Source organism: Vulpes lagopus, chromosome 4, assembly GCF_018345385.1.
Source record: "Vulpes lagopus strain Blue_001 chromosome 4, ASM1834538v1, whole genome shotgun sequence".
Classification (NCBI taxonomy): Eukaryota; Metazoa; Chordata; class Mammalia; order Carnivora; family Canidae; genus Vulpes; species Vulpes lagopus.
The window spans coordinates 111,330,160-111,344,836 of record NC_054827.1 but is presented as its reverse complement, the minus strand read 5'-3'; the positions used below and the strand labels follow the sequence as shown (position 1 = coordinate 111,344,836).

The 14,677-nt window shown below is 45.9% G+C and overlaps 1 protein-coding gene across 3 annotated transcripts in view; it reads left to right on the top strand.

The window, feature by feature from the left end:
* Positions 1–8,314, top strand: part of NTRK3 (neurotrophic receptor tyrosine kinase 3) — a 382,091-nt gene extending 373,777 nt beyond the window's left edge. For all 3 annotated transcript variants that reach the window (XM_041751778.1, XM_041751779.1, XM_041751780.1), the window contains one exon: positions 1,561–8,314. In XM_041751778.1, coding sequence (XP_041607712.1) covers positions 1,561–1,746 — 186 coding nt within the window. In that variant the 3' untranslated portion in view covers positions 1,747–8,314. The remainder of the gene's footprint in view (positions 1–1,560) is intronic.
* The last annotated feature ends 6,363 nt before the right edge of the window (positions 8,315–14,677 follow it).

Genomic DNA, 14,677 nt, shown 5'->3' with positions numbered 1-14,677 from the left:
ATTTGGTGAGACATTGGCCTTTAAGGTGGGCTTTCTGGTTCTAGCCACCTGTCCCACTCCACACCTCAGGGCAGCCAGGTACTGGCAGCCACTGATCATGGGTTTCTTTATGGAAGTTGACAACCCAGCAAGCCCCACACTGGAAGAGACACTACCGAGCGCTTTTGATCGCAGCATTAACAGCTGCTGCAGTTTGAGCTGGGTCCCTTTGCGTGGAGGTGAAGGTAATGGAGTGTGGAAACAGGGCTCTAATAAGAATGGAGCATATGAGCAGCTAGAGACCTATCGGGCTGGCACAGAAATGAGCCTCATGGGGTGGTGCCGACCCTGGGGTGAATAGGACCAGGAAAGTGCTGACATAGTGGAGGTCTGACAAGCTGTCTTAGGGTCAGTGTGACATAAGACAATGTCCCAGACAAGGCGCTGTTGGGGGCAGCATGGAGAGATAAAGGAGATAAAAGGCACTTCTCTTGCCCAGCTGAACACAGTCTAGTGAGGGCAGAGCTACCAGAGGCATTCGACTGGAGATGATTCTGTGTAGTCTGTCATTACAACCTATCTCCGAGCAAGGAAACTGGAGTTTGGGGTAAGTTGCCCAAGGTTTGACAGTGATAGAGTTAGAGAGGAGTTAAAAAGCAATCCAAGATGAGGAAGATGAAAACTTGAAAAGTCACATATTCGATGTCAGCAAAGAAGTGCTTTTGAGAAATTGGAAATGAACCACAAATTCCAGACCTGGTCCTTACATGGCCAGCTGGAGCTGGTCCAGCCATACGCTGTTTTCTTCCTACTCCTCCTTAGCACCTCCCCTGTGGTATGTTGGGCCATGCTTTATGCTCTTGGCTTTCTTGGGACCTTATGACTACTCAGGAGGTAGTGTAGGCATGCATTTGATCCCCATCTTCTGGGTGAGGCTGTTGAGGCCCTGTCAGGTTCACTGGCTTGTGCTGGTCACCACCTGGGCAGTGGTGAATCCAGCAGTAGTCCTGGTGTGAAGGACTTTAACGGAAGCCAAATGCTTGGGTTAGTGCAAAGAGCAAGGGAGGAGGTGCCTCACTGAGAAAGGGAATGGCATGGCAGCTTAGAGTTAGATGTAAGCGTGGTGCTATGTATAGAGGCTGGGGGTGGGAGGGAAGGGAGGCATGGAAAGACCGGATGGTGTAGAGTTCCTTCAAGGGGGTTTCAAAGTCACCCAGGCTCATAAGAGGGGAGGGACAGGTCAGATGCCAATCCCCACTGCCAAGTAGCAATGAGTGCATCCAGATAAGTTACAGGACTAGAGAGGAAGAGTCAAGTATAGGGAGGGGTGTGTGTGGGAATCCGTGAAGGCCTGGCTCAAGAGGTGGGGTGCAAAGGGCAGTGGTGAGCATGGCCAGAGAGCACCCTGCCTGGGACAAATGAGAGACTCAGCGCTGTCTCCAGCCAGCCTTCCGCCTGTGCAGGTGGACACCCCGGCTCCGCTCAGAAGCTCCTCCATAAAGTCGTTGCCTACTGCTGAGTGTGAGCCACAGGGCCCGGGGTCTGTGGTTGTAATGTCCTTGTTCTCCTCATTTTTTTCAGGTCATCGAGTGCATCACCCAAGGCCGGGTGCTGGAGCGGCCCCGAGTCTGCCCTAAAGAGGTGTACGACGTCATGCTGGGGTGCTGGCAGAGGGAGCCCCAGCAGCGGCTGAACATCAAGGAGATTTACAAAGTCCTCCATGCTTTGGGGAAAGCCGCCCCCATCTACCTGGACATCCTCGGCTAGTGGTCGGTGGCTAGTGGTCACGGATGCATACTCTGTTGCCTCCTCTCTCCTGGCCTCACATCCCCCCTCGTCCACCTCACACTCCTTTCTTCCATCCTGACTGAAGCAAACATCTTCATAAACTCAAGTGCCTGCTACATATACAACACTGAAAAAAAATGAAAGAAAAAAACCTGTAAGGCAGTTTGGCGAATATATATATATATATATATATATTTATATATATATCTAACTATCTATCTATCTATATCCACAGAGAGATACATTCTCTAATACAGAGAGAAACTGCTGATACAGAAACCGTAAGACTGTAACAACAACTCAGAAAATCTTAAGTGTTATGAACGCAAATGGAAGTTCCCTTTGACCGAAGCTGGAGCCCATGGTTCTTTGGCTCCGGCTTTTCTGGGGCGGAAGACCGTGATGATGCAGAGACCGTCTTCATGCTGGGACAGGAGGTGCTGGGCTGGAGTGCAAATCACCGCTGTGCAGGTGATGCCCTGCACCTGTGTGGTACCCCTCCTCCGTTCCTGAGGGCTGCACAGGTGCATGGGCAGACCTCATCCACTGCACTCAGGATGCAGCAGGAAGTGACATCGGCCCAGGGGCTCTGGAATCCCTCATGTCTCCCCTGAGTATTGCTCCACGCCTTCCCCTTTCCTCCACTTCAAGACAATTCTCCAATTTGCCCATTCTAGAAAGTAGAGTCCTGATGCTTTTGGAAGTCAATGAGGGCACCTACCACTAAACACTGAACAACCAACAAGACCACAAAACCATGATGACAATGGACCACATCCGTCTTGGGTGTAAACCATGCTCAAGTTCCTTCCTCAGTTTGAAAGAGATGTGTCATCTGTTCTCTGAACTTCAAGAACTGAACGTTCTGGGCTTAACCACAGAAGAAAAAGTGAAATTTGAACCCTCCCTATCAAGGCACTGCCTCCATCTTTTCCTCACTGGAAAGACTCCTTGGCCCCACCTCCCACATTCAGGCCTTTGGGGGAGTTTGGGGGCGTAGGGAATATTCCCCATGTTGCTTGTGGATGTGGACACAGCAGGGTTCCAATAGCAGGAGACTTTGTTCCTTGTAGGTCATTATAAGGTGTGCCCCTCTGTATCCTGTTTCTCATCCTGCCCACCCTAGATCCTTAGCCCCCACTTCCTGGGCCTCTTGCAAGTCCCAGGTAAACCTCACTGCCAGGGAAGGAAGCCAGGTCTGGTGAGAGTGGGGGGCAGTGCTTATTTCAGGGAGCAAGGCCGTGGAGTGGGCAGGAGCTGGCAGCGGAGAATCTATTTGGTGCCTGCACCGGCCCCTTGGCATTCTCCTCACGTTTCCGGCCCCTGGAAGGATTGATGCATCTGCCTTTGAGCTTGCTGTGAACACTCAGGGGCTGAAAAATCGCTTTTGTGGGCTGGGGGTGGGGGAGGGGCCGGGGCCTCTCTGGGAGGTGTCCACTGCCTGGCCACAGCCACAGGCTTGGCATCTTAATGAGGATGGAGCCCTGACCAGCGAGAGAGAAGGAGGCTTCCGGGCTGCAGTCCTAGCCCTGCTGTCAAGGGCTGTAACAAGGGCAGATCCCTGGGCCTCCCTGACACGTGACAATGAAATGCCCCTGGAAGGCAATGGCCTGGCCCCCACGGAGCCCTCCTGCCGGAGAGAGGACAGGGCCCTCTCAGCTCACTGGCCCGTCCATCTCACCCCAAGCACAGAGCTACCTAATAGACTGGCCTTTGCCCCCTGGGGGCCTCCAGGGGGCCTCTGACCGGCACACTGCCCTGTCAGCCTGAGGGGCTGGAGCAGCTTGAGCGGCCCGGTCAGCTTCAGTGTGGGCATCTCTATGGGGTTTAGGACTAAGTCCTCTATTTGTGGTTTTGCTTTTTTTTTTTTTTTTTTTTTACGAACAAATGTTTTTATTCAAATAGAAAAGAGCTGTGTTTGAACTGTTGGCCTTGGTTGGGAGTCCGGGATCAGTGAGGCTGCTCAGCTGGGTGGGAGGGGAACCAGGGTTTGATGTGGGTTTGGCATTGTGCTGGGTTCCCATCCCTGAGGACTTTCGAGGAGAGCTAGGTGGATTGACCACGTCAGAGGAACCCTTGGCTGTCCCCTGGCAGTTATCCCCCCTGTCTTTCTGCGTGGAGGCCCTGGGCCTATTCTGGGGCTGTTAATGCAGGATGAGCTATGTACGCAGTCTCATGTTGAGCAGCGTAATGAAAGGAAAGCTGTTCATGGACAGAGGGCCTTGAGGGAGAAGGGTCTTCTGGTTAGACGTGAAGCTCCAAGGCTCCTGTTGCTGCCAAAACAAACTCCATAATAGATAGTCTCCCCCAAACACACCCTGTGTGGCTTCCATCTCATAGGCTGTGTTTCTAGAACTTCATGGTCGCTGATAGACTGGGAAGCATGGGTCATGGGAAAGGGTTGGAAGCTCCTGGGCAGCTGGGAATGAGGAACAGGCTAGGTTTTCAACTCAGGGTGTGAAGGCATCATGGCCTAATGGGAGAAGCTAGTTCCTTCAGGAGCAAGGAGCCCTGAAGGAGACCAAAGTCAGATTGCACAGGCCCTGGTACTGTATGGGGATGTGGCTTTGTCACATCCACCCTGAGCAGCTGCCTCTCCTAAGAGTGGAAGAATGAAGGGTGGCCGAGCATGAAGGAGTAGAGAGGGAGGATGGGTCTTTTTCCTCCCTTGTTATGTATGCTCTCTGTATGGAGGGTACATGTCGATTTTATGTCAATCAGGTAAAAAAATAAAAAGCTTTTTGGAGGGTGAGGGAGGCAGAGAGTAGGACACTGTGGGAACTGAAGGAGCACCCCAGGGCCCTGGGGGGCAAGCAGAGGACACTGTTCCTCCTGTGGTGAGAAGAACCATGGAGACTTCCTTTCCTGTGTCTCAGGCTCCTGTCAAACGAGAGATGCCCGTTAATCTCTGGCCCCTGCGGGGTTTGAAATGTTTCGATTCTCACAGCATTGGGTCACCGCCCTGGAATGCCAGGGTGGCCCTTGTCGGGCTTGGGGGGAGTGAGAGACAGAGACAGCTGCTCCCAGGGGCTCGTGGACCTGGGCATGCATGGGTCCCATGAGATACTCCTCCACGTTACAGTGTGAAGTGTCTGAGGTGACTTTCAGCCCAAAGGGCTCATTTGGTCTCGTTCTCCACCCCCAGCCTCTTTGTACACCAGAAAGTGCTGGCAAATGCCTATTTATCTGTTTATTTTCAAAGAGCTTAATGTGGTTGAATGAGTCTTAAAAATGACATCCTTTCAGCCAGTGTGGCCACCCCAATCCACACAGTTCTCATCCCTCCACGCCACAATCCACATTAAAAAAACAAAAAACAAAAAACATATGCCAGAGCAGCTCTTAGGGAGAGGCTGGATACAGACCAAATTTGTGAGCTTTGGTGGAAGCTCCTGGTGGGTCACCCAGGCTGACTGTCCTGCCATGTCATCCTCATCTGATCCCCTCCTGGGTTGAGTGACAGAGGCCTGCTGTTGGAGACCCCTTGGATTAGGGAGGCATGGCCAAGTGTCTTCCCTGTTCTTGACTTTGGATGTGTCCCAAATGCTGCCCTCTCATTACATTCCCCAGCCCCAAAGTGGATCTTGAGACTCACTAAGCCTTCTCTTGCTAACAGAAGAGGGATTTACGTTCCTCCACTCAGCAGATCACGCACACATCATCCCTGGAGAAAGGCTTTCTACTGGAGACAATGGGAGGCTTGGTCCTCCTGGCTTCAGATTGAACCTTACCATTCTTCTCTAGTGATGCTTATTTTGTGGAACATACTAGTGTAAATATTTTTGGTGCTAAATACTACAGAAATCAACACCAACAAGAGAGCTGACAGCCAGCTTCCAGGGCTGCGTGAGACTCCACTCAAAAGTGGAAGTGAGTCAGTCATGCCGGGACGGTAGAGGATACATGGGAGCTTGGGTGGGAGTATACGGTGATGTGGAGTGAAGAGACTGTCAATGAAATTCCAGGCTTTGCTTTTGGTTACCTGGGTGACCTTAGCCAGGTCTGCTAATCTCTCAGACTATCAGATTTCTCATCAGAGGCATTTAAGAGGTTAGAATAGATATCCTTAGGGTCCTTCTCACTCAAAAAAAAAAAAAAAACCCAAACGAGTCTGTTCTGATGCTACTTGTTTTTTTTTTTTCACTTGATTATTAGAAATAAGAGAGAAGATGAGAAGCAGGTAAAGAAGGGGAGTTGGGAAAGTTACCAAGGGCAAGACATTGATTATAGAAGGCAAACAGGGAAGACTCCATGATCTTTAGGTTGGAGGGATGTTGGTGGGGGGAGCCAGGCACGCCAGCCCTCCAGCTGCTGCCTGGGCCCTGTGGCTGACTTCCACAGGCTTTCTTCCTCAGCTCGCAAGCTTCTCCATTCACCACCAACATGCCCTAAGCTGGCAGAAACTACTCCAAGATAGGGAGACAGGCCTGCCCACTTCTCGCGCAGGCCACTGGTAACCTGAACTTAAAAACCGACAGATGTGTATCTTCACCTGCTATTTCAAAGGGATAGGAAGTTGGAAAGAGGGCAGTGTTTTAAGTTGTAGACTCTTCACCAAAGTCCTTTTCCCTTCAGTCATGCAGAGTGGCGTCCTTGCTCTTCTTTTTCAAACCAAACAGCAGCAGTATTAGCTCATTCGAGGTGTGGTTACTGCAATGGGCAGTCTTGAGCTTTGGGATCCTCCCTGTGCTTTGCTAGAGTCTAGCGCAAAGAAACATCTATAGTTCTTTGTGGAATGAGCCCGCGTGCCCACGGTCTAGAGAACTGCCCTCAAATGCCTCTGGGATGGCTACTGTCAGCTCTGATGGAGACAACCAGTTAGAATACCTGATGGCCTTTGCCCTTCAGCAAGAAATGGCACCTGTAGCCCATGGCTTGGTGCCATAGCCACTTTGTGTTTGGTCCCTGGTACACCAAACTTTTCTATGTTATTAAATTTTTTTTGGCCAACACTTACATTCTAAAGGGAAATTCCAAGTTTTTGTATCATTTTTAAGATGTCAGTATAGACTCCAGAAAATGCTTTGGGGTTGCTCAATATCACTGGTATCATCGTCAGAGGGGAAGTGTAGGCCCGTACACATTATATTCTTGCATCTATAGCTTTAATTGGACTGGCTTCAGTGAAAGTCTGCTTGGAGCCAGCAAATGGATTCCTTGATGCTTTGTCTTTTTGAGCCTTACATTCCTTGGGGGTGAGATATCCGGAGATGGCCTGGCCTAAGAGAGCCAGTCAAAGTGATGCTACTGGGAAATATGTCATCTTGTAAAATTTGATCATTTGGTGCTCCCTGAATTAAATTATGCTGGTGACAACATTCTGGGCATCTGAAAATCTCTCCTCCTGGCAGTCTGATAGATGACCATGCAGAAATGATTTATACCATACTCCATTTGGGTATTGGCATTGAATTCACCAGGGATACATGTAAAACCACCCCCTAGGTGGGATGGGACAGAGAGAATGTGAGATATTGATAATACTCTTTCAGAAAGGTGACTGTGGTGGATGTGGTGAACATCAGTGTCACTACTTTGGGTGATAGGTCTTTTGTTGTGACCATAGGCTGGTCTACCCTGAGGATCTGAATCTTGGCTTCTAATAGCGTCTTTCCCTGGTGCAATCTCCTCAAGTATAGTTTCCTTGACTGCCCCCTCCCCCATTCTATACTTTGCAACAAGAGATGTCTCTGCCCTAAGTCTTAGAGTGCCAACATAGACATTCTGATTTCATAAGATCTATGGAGATTGAGGTCCCCCTCAAAAATACTTGAAATTCTTGATCAGAGTAATAAAATCCAGATTCCACCTCCTCTTTGGCTAATTAAGTTCCAAATTTAAAACAAGGTTCAGTTTGATATTTGCAGTTGGGATGATGTCTTAAACCAGTGTGTTGAGCTATTTCCCATCATATGGAGGCAGGACAGTAAGCTCTGTTAATTTTTTCTAATCACCAATGTAAACATCCCTTTGTGTGCAGTGCCATGGCCCAAACTTGTAGCTCGCAAGAGATACTTATGGCCAACAAAGCTAGAAGTTTATAGATACAACAAGATAACACAGATGAGGAAAGGCCTATTGGCTATCTATTTCTGAGAAGTGCCTTGGCACTTGCTTAGGTGTCTTGCTTTCCAGTTTGACATATTTTGAGAAGAGTTGATTTCTTTTCACTTTAGACAATGATCAATTAAATATCTTTCCTCAAAGTCCAAAGGAAGATTGAAAGCCCAGATATCCACTCATTCTCTGATATTTTTTGAATGCAGTTTCCCAAAAGCCCAATGAGAAATGCCAATACTCAAATCTAGGTCTGAAAAAGTTATTCCTTCATTTTAGAAGAGTGTATACTCAAATGAATAGCTTCCTGAAATGTCGTGTTTCTTTCTTGGAGAACTCTCCATGCTCTATCTCCACTTAACAGCTGTGTGACATTTAGCCGATGACTCTGAGCCCACCTCTGGAGTGAAAAAATAAACCTGGTCCAGGCGATTTGATTTCTACTTTATGCAGAAGAGAAGTAAATCTCAGTAAAGAAGATTTTCTTTCATTTTTATGCTTTTTACATTTTCTTTTTCCCCCCCTTTTGGCTCTATCCTCTTGCTTCCATGGGACTGACAATCCAGCTTCTCAAACTCCATGAAAGTCTTAATGTGAGGTGAATTCCAGGACCACAAACAGTTAGGACTTCAAACAGTGAGAAAATTGGCGCTGAATGATTCGGCACACAAAGCAGAAAACCTTCATTTCCTGCAGGCAGGATGGAATTGACTGTTATATTAAGACTTGTGAAGGAGCCCTGCCCCGGAGTAATTTTAGTGCTGTCAGACAACGTTGACATCTAGATTAACCTCTGTGCAGTGAAGTTTACTGCAAAGCTCATTGAGATGCAAGTGGTGTATCTCCGCAAATCCCATCTGGAACTCTCAGTGGCCCACCCTCAGCAAACCCTCATCCCTTCCCACCCACTACTCTCTCCATCCATGAACTTTTAGCCTCCAGGAGCAGAGAAGCTAGGACTGGGATCTGACCTGAGGAAAGGGAGTTTCAACCTTTTCTGACCACAGTACTGAGCCAGGCTTTCTGTTCAGTGGGAGTGACAGTGGTTGTCACTGTCTTGATTTTCCCTGAGGGGACTGCACATCAGTTATGAAAGCCACTCTGCTGATGACAAACAGCTTTGCAGCATATTTCGGTGCTGCACAAAGTGAAATGGTTTATAAAGAATTAGTGTGCTCTGCATCAGTGAGCCCTGCTCTGCCTCCCTCCCCCCCCCCACCCCGGTGCAGCAATTCTAGGTGTGGATGCAACAGATCAGAACTGCTGCCAGGTAGCCAGGGGAGTAGTGGGTTCTGATGGACAAAGGGCTTGCACTGGGTCTGTGCTGGTGTTTCCTATTTTCCTTATGAGAAAGGTAGTCCCTGCTCCTTCTTCTCTTGGTTGGGACAGAGTGTGCATCTGTCCTCTAAGTCCTAGCTTGTCAGCTTTCTCCTTATGGGGTGGTGGGCTCCGGTGTAACCCACTCCCCTTTCTAACTCACTGTGTGGTACCACATCAAGACGTAAGCGGCTAGCAGAAACCTCAAAATTGAAATCACAACTTCTTTACAAATTAACCCTATTACATTAAAAGTCTTAGGAATAGGCAGCTTAGATTAAGACACCTCCACCTTCAGACTCCTTAGCACTGCAACACATCATCACAGGTGTCTTGGGAAACTTAGTTCAGAATTTTAGAAAACTGTGAAGTCCAGAGAACATATTTCTCTGGGGTTTTACTGATTCTGATTCTCTCTGAAATCGTTTTTCCTACTTTGCCTCTTGCCTGGAATATGAGTAACAATCTCCTTGTATGTTCTTAGATATTTCTTTAGGAAAAATGAAAGCCAGCTCAAGGACATTGTGTTTATTGACTGGGCAAAATAGATTTCTGGGCCAAGTAATGTCACAATCATATAGAGGCAAACGTGATGACTTTATTTAAAAGCAATTATAAGTGTTATGTTTTGTTCTAAAGCTCAAGCTCACATCGTGCAAACTACATTCACGTTTCATTTTCATTACTTATGATAATTGTTTACGTGCACACATATGCACCCCATCCCTGACACACACACAAATACATCTATACCCCTCTTGGTCCAATATGATCCAACAAGTCAATGTGGGCTTTCTGTTTTTCCCAATGAGCCCTGTGTTAATGTATGTGCAAATAAGTGTGCTCCAGGTATGTGGCCTCTCACACTTATCTATAGTTCATCCCTCTCTCTCTCTCTCTTTTTTTAATTATCACACAGCTTTTGACTTTTTTTACTATGAGTCATTTATGGAGCTGGGGTTTTTCAAAGCAGACTAAATCCTAAGTTTTCAGAGCCTTTATATTTAAAAGCTGGACTAGTTTTCGAGGAGAAACACCAAACCAAACCAAACCTTAATGCAGATTTTATTTAATTAATTTTGGGGGATGGGGGTGGGAAAGCTTGAAGAATACATACTAAGTACAGAAATAAATGTGAATTAGTTCAAACAGATTCCTGAAGCTATCTTGGAGCTGAAGCAATTAGGTAGAAAACTCAAACATTCAGATTGAATCAGAACTTGGGAAAGAATCAGATCTTCCCTTTCCAGGGGACATGAAAGGCATCCTGGGTTGGAAGTGAGCAGACTGGACTGGGTGTTACTTGGTGGGTGACTGGGCACAGGTCACTTCAGTTATCCCGGCCAAGTGGAAGTGTCCTTAGTATAAGGGGGCAGCTGGCTGCCAGTTGCAGACCAGCCGCCTCTCTGGTTCCAGTGAAGGGGCAAGCTGATCTACTTCACCCACTGCTCTGATAAGGATCAATAAAGCATACTGTTTCAAGTCTCCTCTAGAACAAGTGTGCACACCCTACAGAGTCACCCCCCTTTCATTGTGCAGACAGTTCACCTGCCATGGAAAGCTGTCCAGACTCTGAACTCCTGTGGTCCTTCCAATGTCCCTGAATCCATCCCTTAAAGGCTCACTTTTATCTCTGAAAAATCAGGGGAAGCCCTCTGAGCCCATCTCCCTCTTCCCTCACCTGAGTGTCAGCCTCACTTGTGACCAAGCCTATGTTTCTGGAGGAGAAAACAGTGTGCTCTCACAGCCATCCTCCAGTCTCTTTCCAGCTCTGTGGACCAAGTGATTAGCTCCTCATTAGCACCTCATCAGTTGCTCTTGCACAAGAGACTCTGGAACAACAAGCCTATTATAATGCTGTAGTCTGTCTTTTTGAAGTCATCCCTTCCTTCCGGCTTGGTTGGGAAAGGAGAGCCTGCCACAAACAGCTTTTCCTTCAAATTTTTCTGGCTTTTTTCCCTGACTTTTAAATACACTGGTAAATGACAAACCATGGTTTTCTTTTTTGTTTTCCAGGCCCCTACCTATGTGAGTACACTTTGCCCCTATCAAATAGGAGCACAATATGTCAGCAAAGTCTTTATTTATTTAGTGAGTGGCTATAATATTGACACAAAGATTTGCAGTATCTAAATCTTGAAGGGAATAAAAGGCTTTTTCTATCAAATGAGATCTTTACTGTGATAGCACAAGAAAGGTTTATACCATAAGAACAGAAATGAACCTGAGAACATGCTCCCTCTTTAGGGAACAATGCAGTAGAAGAAATCACTGGAGAAATCACCGGAACACTAGACCCTCTATTCCACAGATCATTATGTATGAATAGATGCTTCAGCTCTGTCCTTGACATGGCTCTGAAAACACAATAATGAACAATGATCAACTCTTCACATTTACTATTAAAACAATTTCATCATGCCTAACCCAACCCCTATTTTTAAAAAATACGATTTTTTTTCATAATTCTGGGAATAGTTCAATATTGTTGTTTTCTTTCCTGGGTGCCTTCTAATATTTTCAATGCAATTTCTAATTTTTTTCACTTTTATTTCTTAGGAAAGACATGGGGTCAATTTTAAATACTGTCTATGATTAAAATGGTGAGTGAAGTGGAGGAGGAGGATGGGCCTAGGAGACAGGGGACCTCTGAGCTCTACTTCTGCTGAAAAGCATTATCCCTTCTGTGCCTCAGTTTCTTAATCAACAAAAAAGCTGCTAACAACCCCTTTCCTGTCACAGAGGCTTATAATGAGCACCTAATGAGGTCATAGCTGTCAAAGTGCTTGTGAGCACCACAGGACCCACTCTTGGGCTGTGAGTGTTGCAAATAGGCTTGCTGGTGCTGAGCTGTGAGCTGCTCTGTAATGTGCCTTGTTTTGAGGTGCACAAAAAGCTTTTCCTTCAAATTTCTGAAATCCCTCCTGCAGTCTGGTTTCTAGAATTATAGCATTGGCAATTTTCTCTTTGAATGATGACCATTGAGCATTGAGAGATGGAGAATACCATTACAAAAATACAAGCAGAAAGAGGACGACTTACCCATTCATCCCTCATTGAAGAGGGATTGTTGGTAGGTTTTGTTTTCAGGCCTGGAACCCTGGACATTTTATAGCAAAATGGCATCTCCTGTTGCATTTAACTCTGTATCATATTGTTGATTTTATGAAATTCTGTAGATTTAAGGGTAAAGTTTTTTTTAACTGAAGACTATAGAAAGCTTCCTGTATAAATTAGGTGGTAAAACTAATCTTTCAGGAGGCACCCAAAGTAATAATGAACCTGAAGTAGTATTATGTTCATTCTGGGGCCAGCATTTTGTACATGGGGAAATAACCCTAAGATAGAATGAACTGCTTGAGTGAAAACCAAATGCTAAACCACACTTCTGATAGCCTTGAGCACCAACAAATAGGTGTGAGTGGGATTCCCACTGAGAAATGCATCTGATTGAAAATGAACCTCCTTCCCCCCCTTCAACAGTAAATCCCGAGGCCAGATTGCCAAGGTTACAGCAGTGAAGTCATTTTTACAGGCCCTAAAAAAATCCCAGGTGTTTGTAACATCAGCCACTATTTTAAGTACTTTGCAAATGGTGACTAGTTGGCAAGTTAAATCTTTGGAGTGTGATTTCCTTTAGATCTCCAAGCCACAACCAGGTGTGATGTAACTAAGAGCTGTGGATGATTTTATTTTAAAAAAGGGGGAGTCACTCCAAAAAGGAATCATAATAAAGCCGAATACCTGAAATCCTAACAAATCTACAAATACTTTGCTCAAGTTCAGGCTTCTCATTTCTCTTTTAATCTTGGGCTCCATTTTTGTTTGTTTTATATAGAAAAGCAACATCTTCATGTTGGACCTCTGTTCAGATGATTTTCCCCCTGTAGCTGTCTAGCAGACAGAAAGCATTTCAGCTTTCTTTGAAATGAGAGTCCAAATTGGGTTATGACTAGGATTTTAAATTATGGTGTGAAATTGGAGAATGCAAACTGGTTTAGGGCAGAGTTCCATAATTCATTCTGATAATCCTGAGGCGGTAACCTCCTTCACAGTATTGTGGAGGCCTGCCTTGAACAAGTCGTTTCAGTGTGTAGCTTCCTAGTGACAAGGCTGATTATTTAAGGATTTCAGAGGCATCGTTTGAGAAATACCTCACTGGATATGGAAAATTTGATCTAATATGTTAACAGGAACAAGAAGAACTTATTTTAATGCTTTTTTCCCCTTTCCTCTCTCTGAGAATTTAGCCTTTCTTGGAGGCCATTGGGATGTTTCCTTTTCAAGGCTGGAAAAGATTGATTATAGTTCATGTCTGAAAGCAAAAGTTCCCCCAAGCCCAGTGGAGTTGGAGGCAACCAAAATGACCCATGTTAATTTCCTGTGGCCCCACAGAGTCAAGGACCCTTCTTGTTTATGTGTGTGGGCTATGGCAGGTGAGCTCAAGGGCATTGTCAAAATACAATGAAAAGAAAGCAAGTCAGGACAAGAAAACTCTCACTTTGAATATGAGAGAAAACAGCAGTCCTGCTTTCTCTGGAAAAGATTTGTGTACTATTAAGGGAAGATTCATGTTCTTTCTCAATAGGTTTCACTTCTAAGATTTTGTGTGTGTGTGTGTGTGTGTGTGTGTGTGTGTGTGTTGGCTGAAAGGGGGGATGGGGCCAGTTAGGAAGTAGTTACGATTATGAATTTAGATCTTCTCTCAAACACAGTAAAAGCTCTGCTCAGTTTCTCAAAATGTGACAATAAAATTAGGTGTGGAGAGGAATTCAGGGACCATGTTCCAGTATGTGGTATAGTTTTATCCAAATATTTCCTTCAGGAACATTTAATCACAGCAAGCCAAATCAATCCCATGTCTGTAACTGGTATTGGGAAAAAGAAGTCAGTGGGCAATTTCTGCAGCCCCTAGCTGCATCCATTTGTAGTCTTCTTTTCTAAGAGTTAGGTGTCCTGGAATCACATGAGGGAATATGCTGGTAGGGAATGAATGGGGAGGAAGTTTGAAGAGTTTCTCACTGGTGTTATGGCAATGCATTAACTCTGTCCTGCTAGAAAACTAGTGTCACTTAGGGGCTACTCTCATTTAAAATGGCAATAGTACTTCAAATGTCTCATTTAAAAAGAGACATTTGAAACATATTTTGGGACCTGCCACCTAAAGTCAGCATCTGCTAAAAGAGTTTTCAATCTGATGAAGGCGTAGTTTCTGGCTTGCCAGTGATTCTTCCTGGGTATCTGTTTTCAGCACCAGGGACAGCAAACACCTCCCTCAATTGAACCAAGGCCTTCTATCCTGATTGGCCTTCCAGGCAAGGAAGGATAGGTTTTTCCTTTATTTCTTATCCAGTGGGGCCTCAATCTGCAAGACTTAAATTCTTAAATTCAGGTGTTTATATCTTTTATTTAGTTCTGAGCCCAGTGGCTTAGTTGTTTCTGTCACATTCTCAACTTGCTAACAAATGATGGGGGTTGGACTAATGCGGCCAAGTCTCCTGGCTCAGAGGAATGGAAAGAAAGATCCTTAGATATG